Source organism: Haemaphysalis longicornis, unplaced genomic scaffold (assembly GCF_048455015.1).
Source record: "Haemaphysalis longicornis isolate Haplotype H1 unplaced genomic scaffold, Haemaphysalis longicornis Haplotype H1 scaffold_2, whole genome shotgun sequence".
NCBI classification, from domain to species: Eukaryota; Metazoa; Arthropoda; class Arachnida; order Ixodida; family Ixodidae; genus Haemaphysalis; species Haemaphysalis longicornis.
In genome coordinates, this window is record NW_027526295.1 from 276442857 (window position 1) to 276455064 (window position 12208).

The following is a 12208-nucleotide window of genomic DNA, read 5'->3' on the forward strand; positions in this document are numbered from 1 at the left end:
GGTTAGTGCGTGTTCCTGTCGAAGGATCCCGCAGAAAGGCTCGGTGCTCAGCTTGGCAGTTTCTCCTCTGGGTGAAGTGCGAGCAACGTGCTTAGCTGCTATCCCCACATTCGCAGGTGAGCTCTCAGTAACGCCGGGCTCTTGATTCTTTTATTTTAGGGTTATACTATGGCTTCATTCACTCTACGTGCTAAGGCGTTCTGATTTGGCGACCTTTGCTAATCATTGCCGCACACTGGCAGAAAATCAAACGCCCTGCTTCGGGCCAGAACGCGGGACTTTCGAGACGTCGCCAGGAGCAGTGATTCAAATCTTGAGCTTTGGGACACAGTTTTGTGATCCAGGAGGATACAGTTCGTATCGCCTATGGCCGTGCATTCTCCCGTCTTATAACCCATTTTGTGGAGCACTTTTTCGGCAGAGAAGCGTGCCAGTCCTCTCTGTGTCACGGAAGAATACGTATGACGAAACAGGGCAACAAAGGAGGACGAGCAGCAAAATGAAAATAGTAAGCATTGTTGCCGAGCATATTCCTACATTATTTCCGCATGAATCATGTTTCAGGTAAGCAACTGAGTGTATACTATCGGCAGTCCAAAGATTTAAATCCTTCTGGCATCGTTGTCACATTTCCCCATGTCGCAAGCGCAGCTAACCTTGCGCTCCCGTCCCTCAAGCCTGACCCGCTGTTCTTCTTCCGGTGCTCTCGCGCAGGATCGCCGACGCAGTCTTCCAGCCCCCTCGACTACCGGTGCCACGCGAGCCCGACACGACCGAGCCCGTCTCCGCGCGAAGCTATGGGACTGTCTGACCGCGGGGACCCACCGTGCGCCAACGAAGGGCCCGAGCTGCCGCCCGCAGTGCAAGCCTCGCCCAGGGCCGACCTGCTGTGCCACCGCCTCGCCTCCTCCCCCTCCGTGCACGGATCGCGGTTCAGTGCGGCCGAAGAGGCCGGCGACCGCGCGGCGACGACCAGGCACCACCAGCACAATCCGCAGAATCACCAGCAGCGGCCCCCCTTGCAGCAAGGCCACCCTCCGTCGGGCAGGCCACCGCCTCCGATGGTGATGCGAGCGGACAGCCCGCAGGAGATGAGCGACGACTTCCCGAAGCGCAAGCAGCGCCGCTACCGAACCACCTTCACCAGCTACCAGCTGGAGGAGCTCGAAAAGGCCTTCGCGAGAACCCACTACCCGGACGTCTTCACCCGGTAGGTGCAGCACTTGCTTTGCATTTCACAAAGGCGTACTCTACATGCGTGGCGTTTGGTTAAAAGGAATTGTTGAGGAGACAGTCGTATATTCGCTGTGCCAGGAGTACTTTATATACAGACTCACTTCTTTTGCCAAGACTCGTCCGCATGTATGCATCAGGGTGGTGGCGTGGGAGACGCTCAAGAATTCATGGCGTGTGCAGTGATCGTAGCTGTTAGTAAGATAGGGTCCTGAGCCGAGAACACTGCCTTGAATTGTGTCCAGCTGCAGTTGTTGGGCGCGCTGAACCTTTTTCTCCTTCCGCTTATTTTTAGCCATCCGAAATCCGCCAACAGTACCACAGCCAGCATACAGGTCATTTCTGGCACGCTCTGCCGAAAATAATGTATAGAAAACCAAGCCAGGGCAACAGACCCCACAAAGCTCGCCTTGCCACCGCTTGCCGGTGCCGGAGACGGCTCAGCCCTCAGCCGCTGTCTGTTGCCCAAGGGAGGTGGCGGGCGGGTATTGGCGATTCCAAGTTAGCGTTCGCCCCCTGGCGGATAACGCGAGAAACTGAGTTAGCGTCGCTATAATCAGGTCCTGTTGCTTTTCTCCCCTTGATGCATCGCTGGCGCAGCGCTTGCCGCTCCCGTTCCTGATCGCAAGCTTTCTGTTCCTAAGTTATAACTCCACCACACAAGGCCTAAGGGTCCAAGGAATAGGTGTCTCTAGAGATTTGTTGCGTCTCATTTGCGTGGTTGTCTGGGTGGAAGCACAGAAGTACGAGCATGCGTTTTCGATTGTACGCAGGATTTCAATCTGAATGACTGCAACCTTCCAGTGACGTGCTTGATATTATAGTAAAGTTTTTCTTGGAGGGATCATGCGCAGCATTAGTTTGTTCAGCCAGCGCTATTGGTTCACTTTTCTCTCGCGCGTTTGGTGTTCCTGTAATTTTAAGGCGAAAGCCTCCAATCTCGAATTTTTAAGCACGAGCATTGTGGGGCTGGTCAACTGGTGACAGGCGTGGCTGCAAAGTTCAACATAAAGTTCAAGAACGAAGATTTTGCCTTCAGATTCTTTGACCACGCTATATGGATCTCCCGGAAGTACAGATAATTCTAAGATGTTCGTTAAAAATGACGCATGAAATTTTATTGCGGGATGTAGAGCGCAGGCACGCATCCGAGCATACTGTTGCGTGTTTTTTCTGAGTGACAGTAGGCGACGAGCAATTGATTGGTGGCCGTCCTGAAGCTTGTTATCGCGCCGGGGGCTGTATCGCGTGTTCCATACACACGCTAAGAAATCACCGCAGGTAGGCCTTACTAAAACGCCCCAGAACAACCAATCAGCGTGACCAAATGCATATGCGAATTCGGCTAATGAGAAGGCCCAGCATGCGATTAGAGTAAAAAAATGCGCGCCAATCTACCCTGTGAAGGTGTCTGGGAAGCGAAACTGTAAACGACATCCACAACGATTACCCATGCGACGTCACTTGAATTCACACACTTGGCTATACAAAGAGTGAAACCAGAGACAAGTGAAATGCACTTAACCACACCCTTTATTACTTCAAAGAGATATCTTTTTCGCTCATATTAAATCAATGCATGATTCATGAATAGTGTTTGGTTGAGTTTTATTGGGGAAGCACATGAGCGGAAACTATTTTTTTATAAAATTGAAGGAAGCTCAAACCCGGTGTTAGACGATCTCACTTCTCCGTCTTTGCGCGGCCGACGGAGGTGACGAGATCGACGACAGAGACGGAGAAGTGAGATGCGATGCGTTGGTGTGAGCTTCGTTTAATTTTTATTTAGAAGTGAGATGCCATGCGTTGGTGTGAGCTTCCTTAAATTTTTATAACTCCTAGCGCATGCGCAAGGCGCGCACAGGGCCGCTACACATGCCGTTGGCGGAGCGCACGGCGACGCGAGAGGTCGCGTGACGCTATCCCGTGGCATTCAGAAAGAACGCAGGGGGTAAAGTCACAGATATAATCGGTGAGTGCACCGTCTGTCTCTCCCGTCTCCGCGTGGGCTCGTAGCTCAACCGGTAAGAAACGGGCTATCGCTTCGCTTCTCTTTTCTTTCGTTGTTCGATTCCTGGCGGTGCCGGTAACTTCTTTTATTTGTACGTAACACCAACGGTCGCGACAGAATTCCCTTGTGGTAGAGGTAAAAAGCTTAACTTCAAAAATAGAATATGCAGGGACAGCAGCGCAAGGCGTGCAGTGGCCAGCCGGTCGTGCTTCCTTCGGCTGGCGCGACCGGCCGTTCCTTGTGTCAGTCGAGCGGCCGTGTTTCCATAACAGGATAGAAGTAAGTTCATGCACTGTCCATAAACGAAATGTACCCGTCTCGTACGCAAGCGCTGTACCTTTGTCACTAGAAGGAGCTGAAAAACCAAAGAGTGCCTCTCGGGTCGCGGCGACTCTTATCGCTAGTGAAGCTTATGCGTGGCTCCGAAAGAGCTTGGGAAGATCAAAATATTGCGGCCATGCTACCCGAATACAGTGCCGTACACAAGACTGAGCCAGCCGGCTTGTATTGGTGGGCCGTCCCGTCGGCGCATACGACCCGGCGTGTCCACACACACAAACACAAAGGCGTCATTTGACACAGACACTGGGGGCGCGAATCCGTCTAATGCCCAGGTGTCGTTTTTCGGAAATGTCGTCCTTTCCCCCTTAGCCCCTTTGACGCCTCGCGCGGCAGCGGACGCCGCGCACACGTACACGCACTTCCAAGTATTCGCAGCTCATCTCGGGTGAGCCCGACTCGTGTTATTATTTCTCTCACGGTGCGTACGTGTATTAGAGCGGGGAAGCGTAATAGGGCGAAATTGCCTCGAAACGAGCCATATTGTGCGCGCGTGCAACGAAAGACGACTCCGCCGCGCAGTTTACTCAGGTCAAGGAAGAAATTATTTGTGAACAGCCCGACGTGGTGCCCGGAGAGTGTCGGCCCTGCAAGAGCCTGCACGAGCTCACCCGCGGACGAGCATTGCCCTTGAAGCGCGAGTTTTAAACGTCCCTTCTTCGCCGCCGCTCCTGTTTTTCTGCTGTTTATATGTCGTCCCGTTTTCCTCCCCGGCGCTCCAGTTAAGAGGAAGCGGCACAAACCGACCCACGTCGAGCACGAGCTCTCGCGCTAATTACTGTTATTATTCACAGTACAGAATTAAGATCCATCGCGCCCCGACGAGCCGGCAGCAATGAGCGGTCATGCTGAAGGTCTGCTCAACGCACGCGCGCTCCGATTACGCGCAGTTTTTGAACAAAGTGCGTACGCGTGTCTCGCCTGAGAGGCAAGGGATGAAGACGGAAAAGGTGGCGGATTGTCCCCGTAACGACCGCACGCTGGTCGAGCCGGCTTTGGCGGATGCCGTTACCCGGCGAGGGCTGGTAGCGCTGGCAATGCGACGGCGGGCGTTTTGCAAATCACTCGCTGCATGGTTGCACAGAGCCGTTTGCCGAGCGGTTTCTTTTATCTTACAGTGCACGCGTAATCCTCGTTAAAAGAGCAGGCAGAAACCACGACAATGATGGGAACTAACAAAAGGCTTCGCAACACAAGTATGGGATGGATGGTGTTGTGGAAAGACATTACACGAATGAAAAATCCAGGGGTATCAAAGTGGAGTTTTTCTTTTCGCACTTTGTTGAGGCTGCTGCGCTGCAAGAGAGGCTATGCCAGAGGCGCGACTAACCGTCACCTTCTAGGTAAACACCACACTACAGTAGCCAGCATCACTCCCGAGCAAAGCTGAGGGATCGGCGCCAGCTAAGTGGTTGCGATCAAGAAAGATCCCCGAAACAAGACCCAGACAATGGGAATCGCGTGTCGGAAGTGGAACGCGCAAAATGAGGGACGCGCATCAATTAAGTTCTACTTTAGCCTCGGGGCGGACGGGGGCACGTGTCTACAGCCCGCCGCCCGTGGACCGGACGTCCCTGCCTGAAAAATCGCGCCATAGTTCATGCACGCTTCAATTGCGCCCCTAAGTGTCACCGTGATTGATACCGTGCACTTTAGGAGGCAGGCCGGCGGCCTAAACTGCGTTTCACGCTCATTAAGCGCGTCATTGTTGGGGACGCTCGTTACCCTTGCCGGCGCTGCAGCGCGAGCTGCGGTTATCGTCGCTGAAACGGGCCCGCAGTTCGCTGAAGGCGTTTTCAGATCACCGCCCCCGGTTTTGTTCTTTTCTTTGCCCTCATCTGAGTCCACGTTGTCTTACTAAGCAAGCGCGCGTCTCTCAAGAGGCTGCAGTTAACAGAATTTCGCGAGTTAATCGTCCCTCCCTGCTTATTAAACGTTCTCTGTACAGCGCGCCTTGGTTATATAGACCACTTATAGCAGCGTCGCGCACCGTTTGCACATACGAGTCGCGCTGGGCCTCTTGAGGTATAGTGCGCTGGCCAGTGGACAAAATAAGGCTTGTTGGCACCTGCGCAACGTAGGCTCCCTTGCGCACACTCCACCATGAACTCAATGTATACCCCGTGCACTGTGAACTAGTTTCACGTGTTGTAAGAGCGTGTTTCCCCCATTTATTTTACGCTGTGAAATGAGCCCTTGACTATCGGTGTTTCCGAAAAGCCCTGCTTCGTGCGAACACGAGTGAGCTATGTGCACTTGTTTGCCGAGAAAAAAATTACCACGAGATAAAAACATGTTAACTGTTTTGTAAAGCAGGGAATTGAAAATAATCCAAGGTCCGGGAAGTTTCCCTTGGCAGCACAGAAGGCGCTATTTAAACACTCCAAACTCATACGAAGCCCTGAGGATATAATGAACGGAATTCCAACAAGTCAATATGGAAAACAAAGCGTTCAAGATTGCAGGCTTTACCGCAACAGCTATAGACAAAAGGTTTGTGGGCAATGCGCTGAAGAAGACGCCTATGTCAAGCTCACTGTGTTTCGAGGCGAGCGTACTAATTTAGCCTACTGCATGCGGTTTCTTAAGATGCATCATTTTGCTTGCTGTCTCCATTAGCAAAACCGTTCATGCAGCCTGAAATACAACCAGCTGTATCGAACTCTACGATTACGAGAGAGAGAGAGAGAGAGAGAGAGAGAGAGAGAGAGAGAGAGAGAGAGAGAGAGAGAGAGAGAGAGAGAGAGAGAGAGAGAGAGAGAGAGAGGCCACAACATAATCCGCCTGTCGCGAAATCCCGACTACCGACAATAATTGTTTTGATTTGATTGATTGATTGTAGGGTTTAACGCGCCGACGCAACGCAGGCGATGAGGCGCGCCGTAGTGGAGGGCTCCGGATTAATTTTGACCACCTGGGGATCTTTAACGTGCGCCGATATCTCGGATACACGGGCGTTTTTGCTTTTCGCCTCCATCAGAAAAGCGGCCGCCGCGGCCGGGGACAATAATTGTTTTGGGCACAAGCTATGCTACGAGGCATATGCGGCTTCAGTGACTGCTCTCTCCACTACGATCACCCATTTTGCAGCTGAAGAAAAACAATAAGAAACGAAATAATGGGAATGGACTGGACGTCCGCAGCGTCTCGGAATTCGTGTTTTTTATTCCAATTGATTTCTCGTTTTTTTTTACCTTTTCTGTTCCATTTGGGTTGCCTATCCTCCTGATATTAACAGGAAAGTGTTTTATTCCGGGATACACAGAGATTTCACTGACGTCATATCCATTGCGGAAATGACGCCAGTACAACGAAGCAAGCGGCCTGTAAAGGGTGCACCCCTGCACAAAAGGTCTTCTTGCGGGGAAGCAACCTTCAGGACTAAAGAGTTCGTTATACTTAATGTTGTTGGTTTTCGGGTTTCATATTTTACCACGGAAATCTCTTATGTCGAAATACACCAAGATTTCACTGACGTCATATCCATCCCAGAAATGACGCCAGTACCCTTTGCCGAAGCGACCCGCCAGCAGGACGTCGCTCACCAAGCACACCCACAAGACAGCCGCGACCCGCAAATCATGCTCATTTCTCTGCAGATTTCGCTGCCAAATTTCACTTTCGTGTTTTACTGATTCGTATGACAGAGGAATCAACCACACTTTTTTTTTCACGGTCTCGCCTCTCCCCTTCGAAATAAAATCCCGCGTATACGCCACTCACACAATGCGATGCTTGGCAAGAAGGCGTTAGTTTTTAGCTGCAGGATGTTTACCTGAAGTTGTGGGCGCCTAGAATGTAAAATTATACATGGCGGGCTATCTAGGACGGTCGCGTTTGAGTTCGGAAATAAGCTAAGGAATGTCAAGAACCAGGATATGGGGCGGGGGTACGAGTGATGGAGGCGAATAATTTCTCTCGCAACGGAGCAGATGGGACATGCCGAAGAAATTGCCGTCACGCGCTCAGCGAACGTACGGTAATTGGCCAGGATGAACGGGATGTAATGCGGGTATCAAGGGCCCTACTCCGCATCGCGTCCCCTTTGAAACAAGGTAAAACTCGACGCCTCTGAGGTAAAAACTTCAGGCTCACTATCCATCTCTATAGCGTGCTTTGTTCTGCATCTACTAGTTTTCCACGCTACCTTTATAAGTGGCATGACACAAGGCGCATGGAGCCATAGAGGCAGAGGGAAAACGTGTGTTACACCTGGCGAAATGTGCGCATACATAAAGCCAAATGAGTATGACGGCTGGCGATCCATAATGCACGAACTCTCGATGGAAGCTGCGAGCTTGTGTGGGGCAGCGCGGCGTTCCGCGACCGCAAACGAATTACGCTCTCATCATCGATCCATCAGTTCGCGAGGCGGCTAGCCGCCCCTCCACATGCACGTCTCTTTTCGAGCATGCGCGCCGACACGAAGGTACATACACGCAGCATCTGGGTTAGCGCCTCGCGCGAGCACAACCCACTGATTAGGGCGCCCGTTGAGAATTGCTGCTCGCTCGCCGGTTTTCTCCATCAGGGAAATTAGAGCGTCAATGACGCACCGCCGCTACGCAGCTGGGGGGTTACTACAGGTTGTCATGCATGTATACGCTCACAACAACAACAACACTGCGCGTCTTTTTCACCGTCCTTGCTGGTGTATACGGGTGCATCGCGCCGCGAATTAGAGCATGCATACGTTACAAGTGTCGTCTCGTGCTGTATGATTCTTGGGTTGTGTACTCGCTCGTCTCCGCATGCGCGCGAGCCGTCGTGCACGCCGCGTCTTCTCCGCTAGAAATCACGTGCGGCGATCGAGCAGTGGAAACACCAGCCGGCGTCACGCTGCAGCTTATTAAAAGGCTGGGCCCATTCCGAGCGACACGCCGCAATTAGGAAAATGGAAGTCTGGGCCGACGAAGACGGAGCACGCGCAGCCTGCAGCACGAAGCCGCCTGGACTGCGGAAGGATGACCGCCGTCCCTGCAGCAGCAGGGCCGAGATAGGAATCGAGACGTCTTTGTTCTCCGCACCCACAACCCCCACGGGGCCCCGCGAGGGCATGTAAGCGGCGTAGCGGGCGCCCTGTGCGCGATACACCGACGACCGATCCGTTTGGGTGCGATCCTTGTCTGATGCTGTCACGAGCGAGGGAAAACGGAGAAAGACGAGCGGGAACAAGCTATCGTAGTGAACAAGACGCATGCGCCAAGCCTGTCAAGGATTGTGTACGCCCCGCTGGGTCTTTGATTCACATGGAGGAGGAGGAGGAGGTAGCCTTTATTGTGGCAAGAAGACTGTACGTCAAGTGGGGGAAGTGGGAGTAGAACGTGGGGTGTTTGTAGATTGGGACATCTTAAATGCGGACAGTTCGACCCAAAACAACTGGGTTCCTTAAGAAGGCTGGAGAGGCCGCGTGGGGTGAGGAGAGCAGGCTCACGACTCTAAACTGCTCGCGCTAGACGTCTTTTGAGAGAAAAGTGTGCAATTAAAGCCAGCATGGAGGGCTCCAGGGCTCGAAGGTCGATGTAAATAGAGGTTGTATTTGGAAGAAGCATGGACGTTCTGTAGCACGAGAATTTCGGACAGTGCCAAATTAGGTGCTGGAGATTGGCGGGAGTGGAGGAGGCGCAGAAGGGACATCGAGGCGGCATGTGTTGCAAGTTTCGCTGGCAGTGCAACAGGTTACACTGATTACCAGGCGTAACATAAAGCTATACAAATGTTGGCGATAGTGTACTGAAACAATAGCCCGGCTATGATGCTCACTATAGTAGAATGGTGGGAATTTATTTAGAACAATATCTCGGACGATGCGGCTATTTTCTTCCGTTTTCTTGTTTTGCCATTGCCAGGGAAAAAAAGGCTGCCATGAATTAAACCAGGACCTCGTGCTCAGAGTTGCACAACGTTTTACCAACGAGCGAACGCAACAGGTTTAAAAAAACACAACAAAACTTGATTTGAAGTGCAGGTTCGCACCCGCTGCGTTGCTGTGTGGTCTATTGTTTCGGCTCAACGACAGCTGTTGAGTTAGCACCGAGCTAGCAGAAGCATTGAGGGCCACAGTTCAAGGTCTATTTTTGCATTGATTTGATTTGATTGTAGGGTTTAACGAGCCGACGCAGCGCAGGCGATGAGGCGCGCCGTGGTGGAGGGCTCCGGATTAATTTTGACCACCCGGGGATCTTTACCGTGCGCCGAAATCTCGTACACATGGGCGTTTTGGCTTTTCGCCTCCATCAGAAAAGCGGCCGCCGTGGCCGGGAGTCGAACCCGCGACCTCGTGCTCAGCAGCGCAACGCCTTAGCCACTGAACCACCGCGGCGGGTTCTATTTTTGCATTTATTCTCATTATATCATCTTGCTAGTGGCTACACCACTCGTGACCTTGCTGTCGATAACCCACACTAAAACGTAATAATCCGTGCACTTTGGTCAGGTCGGAAATAGCCCGGCCAGCCAGTGAGGCCACCGGCGTACTGGTGCTTCCACTGGAACACCGGCAGAGAAATAATATCGCAGTTTCACATTAATCGGGCCCTTACAATAAATATATTGTGCTTCTATTCGCCCTGGAACTGATTTAATGGGCGCTTTCCTGCAGGGTACCATGTATGTTTGTCACTGAACTTGTATGCTTCCGATGAAAGCGCTCGCTTAGCGGCTGTGCGTGGGCGTCTCCAGCTTAAAAGAAACGGACAGCGCTGTAGATAGGTGCGCACTGTGGGAATGCCGCTGAGTAAATTAGTAAATTCCGAGTATACCTTGGCTTTTAAGAATTTCAAGGCGCGTTAAATACGACCAGGCGGTATAAATAGCCAATGAGTAACTTCGGCCCATTATACCCGATTTGGTACTGTTGAATCACGACGGCTAGTGAAAAAAGAAGAAGAAAAAAAAGCAAGTCTTCTTAAAGGGCATTCGGCCTCCATCAATATTTGTCGGGACGAAACTCGACAAAGGTGGCGCGCAATACTTCTTTTCCTCTTATCGTTCGTATATCCATTATCCAATCGGTTCCCACTTAAGGCGCGCTAATACACGAACACAACACCGACGCGTCAGGTTGCAGGTCCAAAGGTTTCGGTTGTGACCTTGTGCTTAGTTTCTGACGTCCTCTGCGTTTTCGCCGCATCGCACAGAGAGCACGCTCCCGTAATGCGACAAGCGGTCTCCATATCGTCGTGTGGGGAAGCAGCCCTTTGGCGGCCGCGGATGCACGCACAGCCCCTTCGCAGCTTCTTCACAGGCACTCGGAACTCGCTTGTGAAGACGCTCCCATTGGGAACGCGTCCTCCCAAGCACCCGTTATTACCAGGCCCGCGCAGTTTGCTTTGCGAGCTGCAGCGAATTTGCGGCGCGGAGTCACGAGGATCATATTCAAACTACCCGCCAACGGCTCCTCCTCTCCGGATGCATCGCACCCGCGGGAGATTGTTCCGCACACATTTATGGGTAGACGTATTATTCACCTCTCCCCCTCTGTGCCCACACTCCCTACACTCAACTGTCTTCCTGCTTTCAAGGCATATTCTTCGGCAGCGCATTAAGCCGGAGAGGAGGGCCAGAGATAAAAACAAAGTGCTTCAAATGCGGACGTAACAAGGAGCGTTATCGCGGCTAACTTGTTCCCTCAAGTGAACAATCAGCATCTTTGTGTGCACACGCTTCTCATAATGATGGAATCGGGGAGGCCGTAATCGCTCTCGGACGGCCGGTTTTGCAATAAATTAGCCGACGTGGAAGGCGCGCTTCAGCGCTCGGCCCGTCAAATAAGGGCTATCTGTCTTCAAAAATTCCGTGGGCTATTACAGGTTCGTATCGCATATCTGATACGCGCCGCCGGCAATCTGGCTATTTGGTTATGGTTACGAGCTTTTCTCCGCATACTTCCTTCTCGTCTCTCTCTCTCTTTTGTTGCGGTCGCCTCGCAACGTATTTCGGCGTGTCCGACTTGGAGGAAGATAGGCCGTGCATGCGTGCTCTCCGTGGTGCAAAGATACGCGCCGTTTTCTCCCGAAAATGACGTGTTCATCGGGGCCAAAAGGTTTGCGAATACCTAAACGCGGATGTCTAAATACTTTAATTGTTATTGATCACGCTAGGTGAAGTACCGCGGTTATACTGCTACGGGCTTACCTTCGTATTCCTTGAGCAGAATAAACTCAACTCGGCGTAATTTCTCCGTTCGCTCGCGCGCGGGCGCTTATTATCTTCAAGGGCTTCTCCTTCCATCAACCTCACTTTATGTTTGTCTTGCTCTTCTTTGCGCTATCTCGTTACTGTCCTCGAAACGGCGCGCATTGAAGCTCACGGATTATGCGCAGCCGGGGACGTGAATTCATTTTCGGTCGTACCGACTTGGTACGGAGCACAGGCACGAAATCTGCCACGGTCGTTGTGATCGATCAAACTCTTCCCTGATTATTATAATTGTTAACGCTAGAGAAGGCTGCCGTGTCGTGAGGTGCGCCGAGACGGCAGGAGGCCTTGTCGGCTCCGAGCTCCTCATCCGTCGCGCTGCTTGCACGCGGATAAGAGCAGATTAGTATATATATACATGTGAGAGGAGGAAAGGGAAGTAAGTGCGCACGGTGTGCTGAAGAGTGTTGCAACGGAGGGCCTTAG

The 12208-nt window shown here is 52.1% G+C and overlaps 1 protein-coding gene across 1 annotated transcript in view; it reads left to right on the forward strand.

The window, feature by feature from the left end:
- LOC144170739 (uncharacterized) overlaps positions 1–12208 on the forward strand; it is a 124544-nt gene that overhangs the window by 67927 nt on the left and 44409 nt on the right. The window contains exon 2 of the mRNA XM_077700721.1: positions 715–1210. Within this exon, the coding sequence (XP_077556847.1) occupies positions 715–1210 (496 nt within the window). The remainder of the gene's footprint in view (positions 1–714; positions 1211–12208) is intronic.